The 19055-nt window shown below is 43.3% G+C and overlaps 2 protein-coding genes across 3 annotated transcripts; one reads left to right on the plus strand and one right to left on the minus strand.

Moving 5' to 3' along the window:
• Positions 1–1207: 1207 nt before the first annotated feature.
• On the plus strand, positions 1208–11328 carry LDLRAD1 (low density lipoprotein receptor class A domain containing 1). The gene is made up of 6 exons (XM_026086628.1): positions 1208–4560; positions 4958–5012; positions 6835–6975; positions 7651–7788; positions 8011–8139; positions 9106–11328. Exons 1-6 carry the CDS (start codon positions 4540–4542, stop codon positions 9249–9251), a joined length of 630 nt encoding a protein of 209 aa, XP_025942413.1. The 5' UTR covers positions 1208–4539; the 3' UTR covers positions 9252–11328.
• A 1375-nt stretch (positions 11329–12703) lies between these two features.
• Positions 12704–18843, minus strand: LRRC42 (leucine rich repeat containing 42). 2 transcript variants are annotated; one of them, XM_026086624.1, is made up of 8 exons: positions 18338–18463; positions 17827–17857; positions 16326–16457; positions 15123–15241; positions 14050–14138; positions 13850–13963; positions 13611–13695; positions 12704–13194 (listed from the first exon to the last, which is right to left on the minus strand). In XM_026086624.1, exons 1-8 carry the CDS (start codon positions 18375–18377, stop codon positions 12938–12940), a joined length of 867 nt encoding a protein of 288 aa, XP_025942409.1. In that variant the 5' UTR covers positions 18378–18463; the 3' UTR covers positions 12704–12937. The 2 variants fall into 2 exon arrangements, with proteins under 2 accessions (XP_025942409.1, XP_025942407.1); XM_026086622.1 differs by lacking the exon at positions 17827–17857 and having other exon boundaries at positions 18338–18843.
• Positions 18844–19055: the final 212 nt, after the last annotated feature.

The raw sequence follows: 19055 nt of genomic DNA on the forward strand, positions 1-19055 counted from the left end.
TTGAAAAGTGGCTCAAATTTCTGATCCCCAACTCGCTGTCATGGAAATATTTTGTTGATTATAGAAAACTCCCTTGAAGGTTTGGGTGGGAATTGGTGAGAACTGTACTTTAGAGATTCTGGAGGATACAATATGTTGTTCTGTTACTGTTAAAACTATTTCAATAATCATGCCTAGTTTGGCTGTAGTGCTGATGGTTGTGTAACTACAGGTGATGGACACTTGCAGGGTCCATTAAGCAGAAATGTATGTTAAGTGGCCTCTATAGTGCTGCTAAAAACTGCAGCCTAGATGCACTTGAGCAGTTTTTTGTCAATAATGTTTAAGAGCATTGGGAGATGTTTGTTTTAACCAGTCTTATATCAAAATGCAGAAATTATAATTTGAAGTCTTTAATGGCTGTTAAATTCTGGATGTTAAATTGTTTTTCAGTGTGACAGCATCGTGGCCCAGAAATGTGGGTGTCAGCAGCCGTTGACAGGTATCTCTGTGTGTAGCTAGCATTATTGCAAAGGCCTCAAACGTGTATGTTGTTGTGGAAACTGATTGATTGTATGATGTTTTCAGAACGCTGTTCACTTGCATGATACATTGATGCGTCTGCAGTAGTGATTCAATTCTGAGGCATTCATTTCTGCTCCCATACTGCAAACATCACTATACAGTCCCACTGCAGTACAGAATGCCAGTGTTCTGCTTCAAGCAGTATCAACTGCAAATTATGCAATGGATGTTCAAAAATTAATTTGTAAGTATGAGCTCTACTTTAGTGATTATTGCTGGAATTTGTTTTGTGTTGCCTTTCCGGAAGAGACTTTAGCAATCCCTGTTTTTTCTAACTGTATTACTAACATTGTAAATGTTTTTGRAGTCTGCTGAAAATATATGTGGGGGTTTTTTTGTTTGTTTTTTTACTGTTACATGTAGTTGCAGAGGGAGTGTTTTATAGCTTCATGAAAACATTGCTATTTGCCTGTTTTAAAAGTGTATAATAGAGCTTCTGTTATGTTGATGACTTGACTTTCATGAATAAGAAACTTTCCTTTGTTTTCCAAAATGGTTGACTTAAAATACTGCTTGAATTCCTGGGTTTGGATTAAACAAATTCTGCTTTTATTTGGAGTTGTATCTGCCTAAACCTTCACAACAAAAGGGAGAAAACTCAACAAATGGATCTAAAAGTTTTACGGCTTTTGTCTTTTGTTCAAAGTATAGTGATGTTTCAGCTAAGTAATAAGTACAGGGAAGGCAGTGATTCAGTGATGTGGTATTTGGGTCACAGGGAACTGTTTGTATGCCTGTAGCAATCTGTCACTTGGCACTACTGTTTCCAGAGCGAGCCAGAAGCTGAAGAATTTTGGAAGCTTTGTAGCTGTTAGCTCTTGTCAAACTATCTTTCTTTAGTATGGTCAGATACTACTTAGGCTGCAATAACAGAAMTGTTTCTAAAGATTTCTAATCTAAACGGAGTATTTAAGCTATCTTGGCACTTGACTTCACAACATAGATTGACCTTTTCATTTTTTTTTAAACGTTTAACTTCCTGAAATCGTTTTCCAAGGCTGCAATTTGGGTTTGATCTCTGCCCGCAGACCACTGTTTAAATGAAAGGTCTTAAAGTGTAGGAGTTGCAACAGGAAAGTGTTTTATATTCTCCTTAGGCTTGTGATCACTTGAACTTGTATCAGATTTTAGTTGGAGGCATCTGGATGCAAGTGAGGTGTCTGTCACAGCTGATGTGTAATTCATTCCTGACAGAAATAACCATAGTTTGTCTGTTACTTTTTAGGCACTGGAACTAAAAATGTAGTCATGCCACATCACGTCACACTGGGTGTCGTAGTCTGTGTTTCCCCTTCCACTTCTCTGATCTTAGGCAAAGATTCTGTGCTTCAGAAGGGCTTGCTTGGGTTTCTTACCTTGTTCTGGGTACACGAAGGACTTCTCTTTTCGCTGAACTGGCAGTCTTTGGATCTGTGGTACAACTCTCCTCTAAAACCCAACTATCTGGTAGGTTACAGCTGAACTTCATAAATCTTGATATAGGAAACAGACTGGTAGATGTCAGGACTTTTGGATACTTGTCTCAGAGTTGTTTTACTCCATGTCTTGTAGTTTTTATCATGCAATTGTTCCATGTATTCTTTGTGGGATATGGGATAGGCAGCCTGCTTGACCTGGCTGTTACATGGGACTCTCCCAAACTCACTGCAATCTAATAAACTTTTTGAAGGCTCGAAATACTCCTGCCTTAAGATTAGAAACTTAAACTTCCCCTTTAAAGAGAAACAGAACCAAGATTTAAGGTGCACAGTTTTAGTTCTTTGTCTGTCATTTTTCCATATTCTAGTGAGCACCCAGAGTCGCAGGTTGTTTGCTACTCAGGTTTCAGCATTTTATCTGAACAGGCAAACTTTCAGGCGCAAGGTTTAACAGTGGTATATTCCTATGAGAAGCCTCTGCTGTGGGTGAGTTGGTCTTGCCATGCCAAAGTAGGAATTCCTGAAGGTCTATATTTAATTCTAGATGGTCAGTGAAACAGGTTAAGTGCAGGGTTGGCAGATGCCATTGTCAAGAAGAACATGTTGCCTGGAGGTTATTTCTGAATCATCAGTTGTATGGATTGCATATTTGGAAATAGAGGGGGATATGGAGGAAAAAGTCCTGCTACTTTGGGCATTTTTTGGTGCTTTGATTCAATTAATTTGAGGCAACTGTCTGTTCCTTTCATGGATGAGGATGCAGTTCAGCAGATCAGAAGCAGGCAGGAGGTACCCAGAGCACTTGGTGGCACTGCCTCCCACAAGCTGGTGCTTTATGATGTGGAGTATTTCTTTAAACCAGCCTGAGTATTTTTGACATCTGAGGTCTTGGCATGCTTCTGTAGCTGGCACTCTTCCCTCTGACTATATTCTGCAAGCTATAATTTAGTGTCAGTCTTTTGGGGACCAGATTTTAAGCTTTTAGCCCTGGACAATAATTACTGTGCTGTTGAGAGACTGGATTGGGGCAGGGGTCCTCGGTGCCAACTTACAGGCAGTCTAGCTGCCAACTTCTCTGCTATCACCAAAGCTATGATAAGCTAGTTTAGCTGGTGCTCAGAAAGGAATCGTGATCTGTCAGGCAGCAACAACTTGGAGGCACTTGATCCTACAGATTTGCTTCCTGAAAGCAAGAGGAGCACAAGCTCCTTGCATCTTTATTCCTATCCTTTTTCTTTCCCTAGCCTCCCTCCGCCATGGTAAAACAGACTGTAGGTAGTGCTTTATTCTTGAAGGTGTAAAATTCCACTCTTCGTGTGCTGTGGTGAAGCCTTCAGCCGGTTTGGAAGGCTTTAATATATTTGTAAATTCATATTAGCTACAGATTGACCTCAGATGCACTGCAGGCCTGGAAATTCGACTATGTGAGTAAAASGGACCCTGGAGAACTTGCTATGCCTGTGCTCATTCCCCAGCTGGGGAAGCTATTGCAGTTGGTTGTATGCTGCACAGCTTTGCTGAGATCTGATCATCTTGCAGGAGTCTGAGCTTATGTTGCTATGAGGTCAGTATGTTAGTCCAGTTTGGGGGATGAGGAGGAGAGAAAGACTTTCGTGTGAAGATGATCTGATCTCTCTTCAACTTTCATTGCATTCCCTTTTGAAGGAGGGCYTTCCTGACTTGTACCAAGGTAAATACCAACAAAATCAGTGGGATGTGAGCCTGGGCTCCAGGAACATCGAGCATTCATCTTTCTAATTGGTGTCAGGAGTGGCGAAGGTGGTGTTAGCATCTGAAACTTCAGAGTCCTTTATTATTTGCCTAATACCCTGTAGTGAAACAGTCAGAAATGAGCAGCTACCTGCAACTCTCTCTGCATCTTACATAGTTTTGGCTAGCCAAGGAGAAATTGTCCTTAAAAGTGATTGCTGGAAGGAGAATTTGTCCTTTTTTTTGTTCTGCTCCTTATCTCCACTTCAGTGACGGTTCTGGCAGAACAGCCCCTTGGGTGTGGGCAAACAGCCTTTGCCTTGCCCTGGCCTGGGAAGCTCGGATCTGTCTCCAGCCAGCCTCTGCCGTGGCGGAGCAGCCGAGCCTGCGTCCTCAGGGATGCACGGTCCAGACGCTCTGGGCGGGAGTGAGACCTTCCCTCACCTCCCTCAGCTGCTCAGTGCTGTCTCCCAGCCCTGGCTGCCGCAGGAGATCTGTGTGCAGGGGAGCAGGGAAAGCCAGACCTGGGAAGGAGAGTYGGGGCCTTGCAGCTCTGTCACAAGGTATCACACCAGAGGCATCGTGACTGCTTTCAACCAGAGCTGAGGAAAGCACTCGATGCTGCCTTTCYGTCACCTCCGGCTGCCTTGCTTGCGTGCCTGGGCAGCAGCACACTTCTTGCTTTCCTACCTCTGTTTCTTTTTGTAACCAGGTAACTCTGGAGTGTTGCAGGCCAATGCTGGCTCACGTCAGAGCCAGGGTTTGCTGGCAGCGTGGCTGGATTCGAGGGTGCAGAAAACTCCCTGTGGTCCTTCTCGCTGCTGTGAGGATTATAGCTCTGTGAAGCATGAACAAAACTCACCCCCAGGTATAGTCCTTCTCTTTGGGAAAATCTTACGTGCAGCTGTTTCCTGAAGTGTACGTATTCTTGGTAATGTTGTTTGTGCAGCCTCTTTATCACTTGTTTCTGGGAAATTTCTAGTTGTTTCTACTTAACCTAATTTGATATAAAAGCAAAGTATTGGTAATRAGTGCTGGAGTTGAATTAGTGCTTATTTTATGAATGAGTGACTGAGATTTTAACRGTAATTTGATTGCTTTGTGAATCAAATCTGTGCCACGTTTCCAGTGAAGCATTTTTTGTTTGTATGTAAAGAGTAATGAAAGGTATCATAYATTCCTGTGTAAGATGACAAACACTAGAAAGACATAAATTGTATGATTACCATGTGCTGCTTCTGTAAACTGTGTTTTATTCCTTCTAGAGAAGTGTTCATGTAGCTACTTTTGATTCAACGAAGTCTTTCTCTGAAGAAAGAGGTAATGAATAAAATGGATAACTTAATATTTTTATTGTTGAAGTGTAAATCAATAGRAACAATCTCTCTGCCTATAAATAGATGAAATCTATATAGGTAAAATACAGGCTCTATTTATGATCTATTGAGACTGGAGTTTTGTTCGTTTTTTGCTGCTTGTAGTGAAATATCCAGAGTATAAAATTAATAGATTTAAGCTACTTGTTGCTGGGCTGGAGTTGGCGGTCTTACAGTATTGTATAGTAGCATGAGACRTAATCTTTGTCTGGGTACAGAAAAGGCTCAAAATGAACATCCAGGCTTTCTGTATGTTTACTACWTGTTTTTAATAGCCAAACTTCAGCAGATCTTGTCCGTTTTAAGAATGAGAAGGTGAGATCAAATACAGTCAGTAGCAAACCTGTATATCAAGTTGCAACAACATTTCATCTCTCCRTTATTTTTATACTCCTGTCTATTTGCAACTGTTCTGCTTTGTGGTCAAAGATGTTGTCTTGTAGACGCAGATATCCTGTAATTCACCMCTTATCCTTTAAGCTGGAATGTTCTGCATTTGATTCCTGTTCAAACATGAAGGAGGGTATGGCTACTGCAGCCAGAATCCCTTCGCAGTGGAGCCAAAGGCTGTATCATTACTTATATTTGAACAGCACAGAGCAAGTAGGTAAATAAAAAATGGTTAAGGCAAAAATTACAACCTTTTGATCAAAGTTCTTTATGTTCAAAAATACAAAGAATCATTTTGTGCATACAAGGTTGTCTTAAGTGACTGGTTACGCAGTTGCGGGTGTTTCTCAGATGATCAAATTCATTTTTTCCTGTTATTCTAGAAATTCGGAGGAATCCAAGAAAACACAATGCTTGGTTTAAACACAAAGCTCTAACGTTGCAGGGAGCTGAGATCAGGATAGCTGATCAGCTTTGCTCTTGTGTGCTGCTTTTGTGTTGCAATAACTGTGGTTTTGGCCTTTTGCTTCCGGATTTTGCTTGATTTACGTACGTGACTTTCTTAAGGTTAGACTCCCTGGAAGGTGGTTGTCCTTTTTACCCTGGAGATGTCTGCGGTCTTTGGGGAGGAGAAGGGCTGCCCTGCAACCAGTTCTCACTGTTCTGAACCGATGATTAAGCCTCTTTTGGAGGGGGCGTTAGGCAAGACTGACAATCCTAGTCAGAGCAGAAAGCCTTAGCTCTGYGAAATTCAATTCTGCCTCTTGGAGCGTTTTGCCTTGGGCTCTAGGAGGGCACCCTTCCAAGCCACCACCAAGCAGCTTTATTACCTGCTTTGTGTTTCAGCTGCTCTCCCCTGTAAAAACAGCGTTATGGGCTTGCAGTGAATAGCTGGAGAGTAGCATTCTTCAGCTTACTCTCTTTGAGTACTTTGGGTGAAGGAGGTGCTGCAGTCTGAACCTCGCTCTGTTGCTTTTGAACCGTTTCACCAGGTCATACAGGCTGCGGGGGGCAGCTCCYGTGCAGCAGTGCCCCCGTAATGCTGAGCTACTCACCTTGCTGAGCAGGGATTTTTGTGGCGTTTTGCTTCTGTGGTGCCGCAACAAAACTGTGAGCGCTCTGACAGAGGCGCCGTGTTTTTGATTTACGTCCCAGCCCCTGCTCTGATAAAGTAGCGCAGAGCTTTTCCGCAGTGCAAGCAGTACGCTCTCCTATGAGGAGGTGTTTAACATTGCCAGTCCCACGCGCAGAGCCCCCCGCAGTGTCACCCTCGCGGCTTCCTATGCCGTTCCCTCTTGGAAACACCRCAGCCCTGCTCAGCGCTCCCGGACCCCCCGGGAGCCTTTCCCAGGTCTTGCTCCCTTGCCTCCCGACAGACTGCTGCCAGCCCTGCTGCGCCTGCGTGGGCTGCACCCGAAGGTGGGTCTGCGTCTCTGCCGCGGCGCTGCTCGTCCTCGCTGCCATCGCGGCTGTCGTGGCCTTGGTGGTCGTGTTGGGACTCCCGCCACGCACACCAGGTTGGTCTCCCGAGGCTTGTTATCTTTTTGATAAGTAAGAGGTGGGCAAAAAATGATGTCACACGAGAAGAGCCGCAGTGGGTCCGAGCACAGGTCCCTCTGGCCCCCCAGTTCTGCTTCCAGCAGTTGTTAGCAGTGATGCCTGGGTAAGAATATAAGCCGCTGGGCAAATATAGAGCCTCTCTGCTTTCCTGTGCTCTTCCAGCAACCAGCAGATCAGTGACGCTGTAAGCCTTGGTGTTTCACAGGAATAAATGGGTTTCTTCCCTGTGAGTCCCCCTAATGCATTTTTTTTTCCTCCCCTATGCTGTGCTCTGGCAGCATCCCCCATGTGAGGCTGTGGTGTGTGAAGACATACTTTCCTGTGTGGACCAGGGAGAAGGAAAGGGACTAAGAGGGGCTGTGTGGGGCAGTGTCAGCTCTGGGCAGCCTGCGTCACCGCAGTCCATTCCTCTACTCCAGTTTGCTACTCAGTGGGATTGCAGTAACCCTGGGTGGTACAATCATGTTTCAGACTGCTGGTGTCCGCTGTGAAGTGATTGGCGGTAAGTTCTGGCCCATGGTTATCTCCTGAATGACAAACTTCTGAAATCCCCCTCCTCCTTGATCTGTTCCTCATACTGTGTGTGAACATGAAAATGCCTGAAAATAAACTATTTCTTGCTTTACCTTCAGTGAACCGTTTCTGTGCAGCCTCTAATAACCGGACAGGCTTCTTGTGCGATGACAGAGTGACTTGTGTCCCAGCCAGCCAGGTGTGCAACAGAATCCGGAACTGCAGGAACGGAGAGGATGAGCAGGAGAAACTCTGTGGTGAGCAGTTTTGTTGGGATCATCCCCACAGTGGTGCTCTTCCTATAGTGAGCCARCTCTTTAGAGCGCCCAGTGTCCCTGTCGTCCTGCTCCTTGATTCTGGCTTCATGCACGAGCAAGATAAACCTGGGAGACTTTGCCTAGGCCCTAGGGTCACTGTTTCAGCAGATGCATCTGTGCCCTGTGGAGTTCAGCATGTTTCTTGTGTGTCTGGTTTTGTAGATGACTTGCCCAGTAACCTTCCAGGATACCTGGTTTTCCGCTGCAGTAACCCTATGTACTGGATCTACGCTGATCAGAGGTGTAATGGGATGAATGACTGTGGGGACTGCTCTGACGAGATGGAGAGCTGTAAGTCTGTCTTCTGGCTACCATTAGGCAAAAGATCTTCTCTGCTGATTGACTGAAATAGCGTTTTAAGGGCATGGAGCTCATTGGTAGTGTTGGAAAATGCCATCTTGGAGACTGGTGTCATCCTCTAATATGTGAAATAGCTAGGACATGAGTAAGAAGCACGCGGGCTCCTTCATGTCAAGTGTCGACAACTGTGTCAAAGACTGGAGTTCAGATCCTATGGCTTCCTCTCCGCCAAGCCTGTTGCTTATGGGGTTGTGGTGTTTAGCAGCCATCTGCCCAGTACGTGTGATTATGACCACCAAATTATCCTCTACTACCAGCGACTGAGAGGGGAAAAGCTCCAAACTTTGTTCCTAGCCCCCTAAGTCACTCCTTCTCTGTGACTTGCTGACTAAGAGCAATTTTATCTTGATGTGTAACTGTAGCCAGCAACAATAATTCAGAACTAGCCATTGATTCTTGCTCAGGAGATGGGTATGTCTCTAAGGGCCCAGGAGAACTGAATGTACCTATGTGAGTAAAGTGAACAGTTTCAAAGCTGTTTAGAGCATTGGGATGCACCTTTCACTGAAATGAGCAGCAAGTTTGTGCCTAAATCACTCATGTGGTTTTGAACCTCAGTCAAGACCTGCATGCATCAGCAGCTTTCTCAAGAATAGTGTGTTTGTTTTGTTTTGTTTTGTTTTGGGGGGGGGGGTTGTTTTTTTTTAAATCCAGCTAATCATTCTTTCTAGCATGGCATGTCTGCCACAAAAGTCATCATAATGTTGCGCTCCCTGATTGTCTTCTAGAAGTAGCATCAAGTGAGCACCCTCTGTGGTGGGTTCACAGATGCAGGGTTATCACCAGTGGCTGTTCAGTACCTGCCAAGGGGTGAAATGATACTTACTAGTGTAAGAAAGGACATAACTGGTCAGTGCAACAGAAACATCTCTGATCCCTGTTTTTCCTCCTTCCCAGTGGCCGCCTGCCCTCCTTGTGGGTCTGAGTGGTGGCGCTGCACCCCCGTGCTCTATGAGTATTGCACCTGCATCCCAAAGAGACTGTGCCGGGACAGCATCCAGGACTGTGCCAGTTGGTCCGATGAGTATATCTGCAAACCGTGAAGTCTTGGTGCCAAGAAATGTTGGATACCACAGGGCACATTCTGCATTGTCATCTTTAAGCCTTGTTCTCCTGCTTTGCCACCCACTCTTGAAGCTCTAACCTGAGCACAACCTGATCAGCAGTTCTCCAATCAGCGTGCAGCAACACTGAAAAGGGACAGAAGTGCTGTGCTTTCAGTATGTGGTAGCCAGTGCCGCAGACTAGACATGAATTCTGGGACACCTTCACAGGTCATGTGAAGGTGAGTCTTTTCTRCATAGGTAGGGTAGTGTGTCTTGCAGGCTTGACCTCCTAGGTGCATTAGGAGGTCATACAGTGGACACCCCTGGCTTTCTGTTATTTCCAGCCTTGCTTTCTGCTCCATTCTTCTTGTACCTCTGGGCTTTGGGGCCTGGGGGATCTTGGCCTGCTCCCGAGGAGCATCTTTGTACCTACTAGGAGACTGAGGGACCAGGCAGAGCCATCCCATAGCCTGGATCCAGCTGCCAGGCCTCTGCCAATTAACTGCAAACTGACAGAGAAAAGACTGCAAGAGCTGAGACCCTCTGTGTGGCCAGGGTGAGTTGCAGCTCTCAGCCCCTCCGCTTCCCTCTTGGAACAGGTAGTAATGTTCCACCTTTTAGCACGTGCCGTGGTCACTCACCACGGACGATGAAGGATGCTGGAGAGACGAAGCACTCAGTACRGTTTTGGCCCTCTGGCAGACCTGCAGGGGGAGAGGAAAGAAATGAGGAAACAGGAGTGACGACAGTTGTTTCCTCTTTGCAAATTCTCTTTCCTTACAGCATAGACAAGGAAGACTGTCACCATGAAAAAAGAGGTTTCCTTAGCATCTTCAAAGCTCCCAGCTCTGTGAAACTGGGTCGCACAGATCCTGTGCTCTTCATGAAGTTTAAAAACATGCCAGTTCTGAAGCTTAGTCCTACAGCAACTGYGGTGCTGGCTATTTATAGTCAGAAATGGGCGGGAAATATAACTTTAAAATAGGCAACACAGATTCAATACATCGGCTAGTTGTGTGCAGGCTGGAGACTGTTTATGAGCTGCTGCCAATGCAGAGGCTGTCTGGCCAACCTGGGCTGAGGTGCTTCTCTACTGAAATGCTGGTGCCTTTCAAGGGAGTTAGATGAAGGGACTGTAAAGGTGCACTGAGGCTTATCCTGAACAGCAAATCAGGTGGAGTTCAGTGACATGAGCCTTTCTAGCCCTGAGTTTAGAGCGAGAAAGGAAAAAGGAAAGAAAGTCAGAGTCTCGGAGCGGTGACCAGGAGAAAGCAGAGTGCCACATCTGCTGCTGGGGCAGCCGTGGGGCAAGACAGGATCTGTTCACTGCTCATTTAATTCCTGTGCAAGTAGAGCAGGATCAGTCAGGCGAACCTTCAAAGCAGTCCACAGGATTAAGATACGGACATGCCATTGAAATTTAAGAAAGATGTGGTCTTTTTCTGCTCCTTCGAAAAACTCATGTGTCTAAAACATCGTGTCTGAGAAACAGATTTATTGTGAGTGCACTTACTTTCCTAGGTCCAAAACAAACTTCAGGTAATATTCTTCCTACCACCAACCCAGGTCATATATCTTTAAACATAAAAACCAGTTCACTCACTTCCTCTCTGTCCTGTGATCTGAAACTTGACATGTCACCATGACTTGTATAAACTGTGCATGTTTGTTTTAATTTGTAACTGGGATACAGCTGTAGATCTGAAAGATCTTTTTAAAATAGCTTTACTGTATTCTGACTCATACTTTATCTAAAATGAGATGGTAAAACTCTGCATAATGGAACAGGTACTATGGGAACCTTTTAAATCTGTATTTAATTACCTGTTCCCTTTCATACCTACCTAGGATGGATGTCTTGCTTTCTCTGTGTCTATAAAACAGTACTGCAGTGTATTTAGTGCTGGAGCTCAGAAGAGAGGTTGAGTTTTGTAAGTAAACATTTCTCACTTTCAAGCTTCCAGTCTCAATCAAAAAATGAARGAGATGCATATTTTTTACTAGAAAATCCCAGTCACTTAACATTCCAACAAAGCTGATTTGGGGTTGGTAAATAAAGCCTGGTTTATTGTAATCACTGCGTTCCTCTTGTTACCCCAAAGTATGTTTTGTGGCAATCGGTGAGGAATCTGATGTTTGCTGTGGTTGGGAAGAGGATGCTGTGCTATGGCTAGTTAGGCTGACCCACATGGCAATCGCTCTGTTCCTTCCCCCAGTCTGGTATTTGTCGTGTCATTGCAGTAGCTCCTTTCCACCAAGTTTCAAGATGCTTCTGAAGGCAAACAAGAGGGAGAAGTGCAACGTGTGAGAATGGGGGTTGGATTCCTGCGCTTGCTGTGTAGGTATGCCCATTTCTCCACCGCAGCAGAGGTCAAGTGGTGGTTTGCCTTAGGACAGGGACGATGCTGGGATTTTTACCTGAGAGCCACAATAAAAAGGAAGGTGCCTGACTTAACACAGGAGAGATTCTTGTGCTGAACCACAAAGAAATGGGATCTACGATGTGATCTCCACATCTAGGACAGCCAGTAAAGCTTCCCTGGTGTCAGAGAAGCTGACACCCATTACCKGCAGGACAGTGCCCTGTGGTTGCTCTCCAGCTGATGTCCCTGTGTCAGGACCCAGTGAGTGCTCCTGGGGACCAAGGGGTGCCTTAAAGGGCACTGTGAAATGAGCGGTTCTTCCCAGTGCTCGTGGGCACTGTGCACCTCAGTCAGTTTTGAATGAATTCTTGCCCTCTTTGTTTTCTAGGGCAAACAAATCTAGCATTACAGCTGTATTCCTGGCTTTAGATAGATCAACACAGAATGATTCTGAGTACCTAGGTCTGTTGTAGAGGTATGTATAGATCAGGGAACACTTATCTGAATGCTTTTAGATGGTGAAATACAGTTAGGATATTGCAGACATGCATGGGCACTGAAAACAGGTTGTAAACCACAGAAGACTCTAAAATGCAGGTGAATTTGCTTGTAAGTGAGGGTATATTACAACCGTATGCTTTAATCTCTACAGTAACCCAGTTTCAGCTCTCATTTCCTGGGTTAAAAGGAGGGAGATAAGGGACTCCTGTTCTACTTTGCATTTCTGCAATAACTACATTACCTAGGGGTTACTGTCTCTCTGCCTCCCTCCCCCCAGGGCCTGTGCTTATCCTGTTTGCTTCCTCCCTTTGTCGGAGCTCTATGAGCACAGCCTTGCGCTTACAGGGCAAGGTTTATACCAGGGCTATTACAGTCCCGCTGCGCTTCACAAGCGGGGTGTAGCTGTGTTTGCCACCCCACTGATGGGTTTTAGAATGTTTTCAGTGTCAACAAAAACAACCCCCTCTACCCTGCTCATCCGAGGAGGGAGTTAAAATGATTAGTCTTCTGCCCTTGAGGAGGCAAAAGAGGAGGAGAGATAGGACCAACTATTTTTCTGAATTATTTCTGTGTCAGAAGAATTACTTAAGGATGACAACAAAAAACTTTATTTGAAAAATTATTATGTATTGAAAATATACAGTAGTATCATTATCCTTCTCCTTGACTTTAGCCCTCCCCTCCCCAAGCATAAGCAACTCACTAGTATATCACAGCAACCAGATTTAACGATGCTGGTCTCCTTTATGTTACTCCCTCTCAATATGTCTAAATTCTGTCATCAGCAAGAAAACAAACAAAGACCCACTTCTTTCTGAGTCAGTAGGTATTTAACAAATCCCAGTCCTCCACAGCGAGGCACAGATGCTTCTGTTTGGAAGTCCTTTCTCTCTCTTGTTCAGCCAAAGCTCGTTTTTTATTGTTCTTTAATTCATGGCTGCCTGCAACCTCCTTTTTCAAAGGTAAATAGCAATTTTGATTTTTTTCCTTATAAAACTGCAAGTTTCCAGAAGCTTTTGTTTCTGCCTCCACCAACTTGCATTTGACTACTTCCTCTATTCGGTGTGTCTTGCCATCTACAGGAAAAAAAAAAAAAAAAGATCAAGTTTAGACTTGGACAAAGCAAAATTGTCCTGAAAAATGCATATTTGTTTTGCAAATTGCTTTGACCATGCCAACCTGGAATGCAGACTGCTTTGCTGAAATATAAATAGGGAAAAGAACATTTCTATTTTGTACTTAGAAATTTAAGGAGAAAAATGATTTTGTTTAAATAACAAAATTCTGCTTTAAATGTGGCCTTAACACTCTTRTCATGCTGTCTAAGAGTTATCCACCTATCTAACAAATGAAGAAAACCAAACACATTGTAACAGGGCTCCACAGATGGCTGAAGTTGAGCATCTGAGATGCTGTTTGTACTAAGAAATGATGTATGAAAAGATTCCCTGTAGAAAATGAATACGCTACTTGGTCTCTATGCAGTACGTACAGAAGCGCAGAGCTGCTGTTCTGGATCTCAGATTTTCTTGTGGCTTGATGGCCTCCATAACTGCCTGCTCCCACTGCAAAACTGTCTGAAATGAAATTTGAAGGAGTTAAAAATGCTTCTTCTAAAAAGCTTATAGAAATACCATTGGAAACAACTCTATCTCTTATTCTTTACTATTCAGTGACTTCATACTACACAAGAAGAATTTCTAGAAAATAATAGATCTAAAAACTACATACCTGCTCTGCCCATCCCTCTGTTTTGCAGTTACTATGATCAAATTCTTTCAGAGGCACTTTTGAATGAACAAGGCCTATCTGCATCTGGATCCGCTTAATGACTGCATTAACATCCTAGTGAAAAGAGAAATGAAGTAGTAAGTGGGGAAGGACATTTGGTTACGCTTGTCTAGTAAACTTGGACAGAAGCTCTACTTTACCTTGAGACCGGTTCCAGAAATATCCAAACAATTCAACTTCTTGAAAGAAAGAAGGTATCCAATTCCCACATCTGTGATTTTAGGGTTACCTATAAAGTCAAGTAAAGTTAGCTAAGTTGCAGGATGTGGAGAAAGATGGTCATGATGCCAAGAAACTATTTCTTCCAAAAGCTAATAGTTAAACAAGATTTTTTTGGGCCATTTTATAATATGCTTCATGTTTTGAAAGTGAGTCAAAAATTTTTTTTCCCTCTAATGATCACAATACAAGTTTTATAATAGCTCTGCTCAAACTATTCAAAATATTTATACAAGTAGTAGTGGAAGTTTGCTGGATTACAGAAATGCTAATAATGCATGCTGTGGTAAACTTTCCAGAATGAACTGCAGGATATATCAGTTTTGTAGCATGACTTTTAATATTGTTTTGACCAATGAGTAAACAGACACACAAGCAGAGCTTCCAAAAGCACTCTAGAAAAAGTTACTTTCAAGAAATTGCAGAGGTTGCAAGTACAAGCACCTAACAAAGGTTACTTAAATAACTTTAACTGGGATGCCTTTGTGTTGGTATCATGGTACAGTCACTAGTTATGTATATTAATCCCCCCCCCAAATATCCTGTTGCTTTCCAGGCAGAGAATGAACAGTACAGTAGCAACTGTATTAGAGTTTACATGTCTAATAGTCAAACAAAAGATCAAACTACCATAGAAGATGGTATCTCCATGTATCAACACTGACAGTTGTCAAACACTAAAAATTCAGTGTTCAGTCACTTAAYTGAAACAGAAATGGTTAATTTAACTTCTGTTTTGGATTGCACAGATAATCCTTTAAGCATTTTATTTATGCCAGCTAGGAGCCTGGCCCTGTTTCCCCTACTTCACTGGTAGGGCAGATTWCAGTGGCAAGTGGCTGGGACTATAGGTACAACCTGTGGCTTCTGGAAGGTTGGGTACTTGGCTCATGGGAATTGCTGAACTGATTGTGTTCCTTCAGTATTAAGGAGGAGAAGTCCTTCATTTAAAAGGATACAGCTTGCTTCTAATAGTAAACCATGATGCACTTACAAGACAAATCTAATATCAAAAGATTCTCAAGTCCCTTTTTCAATACTCGAACTGGTGCTGTCATTCTGCGAAGGCCTGCATCTGATAAAGAGTTGTCTTTCAGGAGGAGCCTTTGTACACTGAGAAGAGAAATACAAATCCATAGTTAACAGTCAAATTTTTTTAGATAGTTTTGCAAAATGTCTTAGAACTTTAAGTAGAAAGTCTGGGCTCTTCCTGTGCTAAGCCTTCAGTCTACTGTTTTGTTAGGATTAATAAAAAATAGCAAACAAGAAGCCTGGGTTGGTAGGGCTAACAGATATTTTTATATTCCCTTTACTAGCTCAACAGAAGCAGTTACTCAGCTAACTATTCCCAGAGCTCCAATGACAAACCAATCCTAGAGCACAAGCAGTGGCTAACAAACAGTAATGTTCTTTATAAATTAATGTTACTAACTCAAGGCTGCCAATCTCAACTCAGAACTAAAAAGAGAAAAATAYTTGGCAAAATGAGAGAGAACAGATTTGGTAAGAGTTATGGCAATGATATTTAAGTACACAGTGAACTATTATGACACAGATGAACAAACCTCAGAGAAAAAAAATAAGATTAAAAACTTTTTTCCAGAGCACTTCAAGACAAAATCTTGACTCACAATGCAGCAAAGTCTTATGTTAACATAATATCTGTTAATTAGCAAGCAATTATCCTGCCTATTGATTTCCACAGTTTTCTACCTGTCAATCTTAAGCCTCAGTCAAAATTATGTAATTATTTTCTAAATGTTAATTAACAAAATATTTAACCTAGTGCTTGCAGCAATCATCTCGCACATTGGTTGGGTTAAAAATTTGGCTGATAAACTTCTCCCTGGAAAACAGGAAATAAAAGTCTAATGCTGTTAGAAATACTTAGGATGCATTTTTTTAATGTGGACAATGGAAATTATAAAAAGTTGATTTAAAAGCATGAGACAATGAATTTATATTTCTACACTTGCATATTTGTAGGATCTTTTGAGATCTGGATTTTGTAGTTTGTGTACAATAAATTCTGTACTTTGATTATCTCAAGAATAGATTTTATGAAAGAACCAAAGCCTTCAAACTTGTATGTTGTTGCCTGTGAAACCTTCCTTTAAAGTTGCAGCCTGATTCTTTGAATTGCTTAGTGACGAGAAAAGAAAATATCATTATCAATTATATGTCAGGAAATCAGTACCTAGACAGAGCTTCTTTAGTGAGATGTTCTAGCAGTTCGTGCTCATCTCCAAGTTTACAACAGGAAAGATCCAAACAAGTCAGCTCCCGGAAAGACTTAATTTCTTCTAGCTTTTCAGAGATAACCAGATATCTGTGAAGTGCAAAAAGYCATTCATGTTTAGACATGTAAGAAGGGTCCTAGATCCTCAACTGTCACTAGCGTAATGCGGTCATTTCACATTAATACCTATGTGAAAACTGCCAGAAATTAGCCAGCTGTCCTAACTGCCTTCCTGTGCTGCAGTCTGTGTGCAACATCCGAGTTCCCAGCCTTGTACTTGAACCAACGTCATGGTTCGGCTCAAACTACTGGACTAGCAACTTGCAAACACTGCTGTTAGGGACTTCTTTACAGATTATTTCGAAATAAAGTAGGRTATATATTCTAGTTTATCTTAAATCAGCTTCCCAAACTGCTCTTCCTCAGTATCTCAATGTGTAAACAAGGCTACATTTATCCAGTGTTAAAATCTACTCTAAATGTAGCAGCGTTGCTTGCCAAAGGGTAAAATGTACTTTTTACACCTGCAACTAAAATACTTCACTAGAGACAAGTGTCTTACAGGACACCTGCAGGACTCCAACTACAGCTGTGACTATACCCCTGGCAACAGTTACACAACAGGTTATTTTTTTAGCTGGTTTGGTGCGCTGGTCTGATTCACTCCGCAGCCACACAAACATCTGTGCTGGAGCTATTCAGTAGGCGGTTCAGAGAGGGGAACAGACCATTGAAGAATGGCATGCATAAATACGCACTAACACTGTGCCCACACTTACTACCTCACCGATCTCTCCTGTATTTACCTATTAGAGTCRCCATGGCAAGACAATCCCTGGGGACAACTAACAGCTTCAATGCTAAAATGAGAGATGCTCACAGACTTGCGCCCCCAAGGAAGCACCTCTTTTCCCCTGCAAGCGAGGGGACTTGAATATCCTCCTAGTGCAAGTATAGCCCATTAAACTACCCACCACATCCCTTTGCCACGCAATTCAGTTATGTGGAAGGCAGTCCGTACAACTGGAGTGCAAGAAGATAATTCCTGATGGATAATACTAACTCAGAAGGTGCGTGAAGAGTGGGCTGTTTTAGAATTAAGATTCATCAGAAAATGCCTTAAAATCTCTTTTCCTGGGTTTCAAAGATTTGATACTTAACGCAGCTTCCTGTAATGGCACAAGATGCCAGAGGTAACTTCATTCCTAAATTAAGCCAATAAAAAGTATTTGTACTAAAGATAAAAAGGGAGTAGGTTTAAAGGATAAAACAAAGGATAATTGACCTCTGATCAAACATTCCTACTCTGCTCAAAACACCCTTGGCACTTCAGATGAGTGTGTCTGTACTTTGATTTTAAACTGGATAAACCATCCCTTTTTTAAAGTGTACAGACAGAAGACAGACTGGTTATATTACTGGAAAAGACTTCAGTAGGAGCAAAGCTTTAAAAACATACCCGGTTTTAAGTTTGGCCAGTCTCTGTTGTACTGAGAGAAAACACAGACAAGGATAAGACAGAAAAATGGTGCTGGATTCTAATCAGAACAACCCCATTAAAATGTGTTAAATATGATTCCAAAAATGTGTTAAATAGATACCAAAATAAACTAAGTTAAAACATATCTGTCTTCAAAGCCTATCAGAAGRCTGCATCTTCTGCTGAGCCCCCCCAAAATGAAATGGGACAGTAAGYTCAGAGTAAACAAACCTGGACAGTTTGTCAAGGTGTATTTTATCTGTATGGCCAACTAAATACACTGAAATGCTTGTAAACAGCAATTACAAAAACATCCCATGAAGCAAGAAGAATGAGTCAAGGCTCAGGTCACTTGATTAAAATTAGGCAGTGTCATACAGCCCACGATTTTTTAAAATTATTTTTTAGAGAAAAATCATTTCAGGGAAACCTTAARCATGCTTGCAAAGAGCACTAGCAGATGCTGTTGTTTGTTACTGGATGCACTTACCTATTCCGCAAACATAATGAGCATAGCACCAGGTTGCCATACGCTTCCGTAAACTTTTGTAGCGCTCTCAGTCCTGTAACTGGTTCCGTGAACTTTTGTCTTGCTTCTGCAGCTGAAAATAGTTTTTCAGCAATCTGCTCTGGGAAACCAATCAATGAGTCAATGTGATCCACGTTGTCAGAAATATAACCCAGCACTAGACTGAAGAGAGACTTGGCAGAGTATCGGAGGTTCCCCTCCTTAGTGTACGTGAAGATGAAATGATCAGTCCTCTGCCTCCTTGCCCTATCGTCCTCCCTGTTCATGCAAAGCTCCACAGAGAATCCTCTGGAAAACAGCCTAAAAGATCTTGGTTTGGGGGTGACATTCTGCGTGTTGCCTGCACCCTGATTTACCACGTGCAGCTTCCCGTTTTCACGCACGTATATCGGCCCAGCATCCAAATGGCGTTCTGAGTGGAAGCAGTAAGACATTCCCCTCGTCCAGGTCTGCAAAAACAAACCGGCGCGCAGGTGAAGAGCAGCCCCAAAGCGGCAAGCTCGGGAGAGAGCCCCAACGCGGGCAGGCCTCCCGGACGCGCTGCGGGCGGGCAGTCACGCAGCCCTGCGGCGCGAGGGAGGCCCGGCTGCGGGCAGCACGGCTGCGCGCTACCCGCCCTCCGACCGCGCGGGGCGGGCAGGGCCCTGCCGCTCGGTGCCCGGTGCCCGCGACGGGCGCC

Source organism: Apteryx rowi, unplaced genomic scaffold (assembly GCF_003343035.1).
Source record: "Apteryx rowi isolate R43461 unplaced genomic scaffold, aptRow1 scaffold_7, whole genome shotgun sequence".
Taxonomy (NCBI): Eukaryota; Metazoa; Chordata; class Aves; order Apterygiformes; family Apterygidae; genus Apteryx; species Apteryx rowi.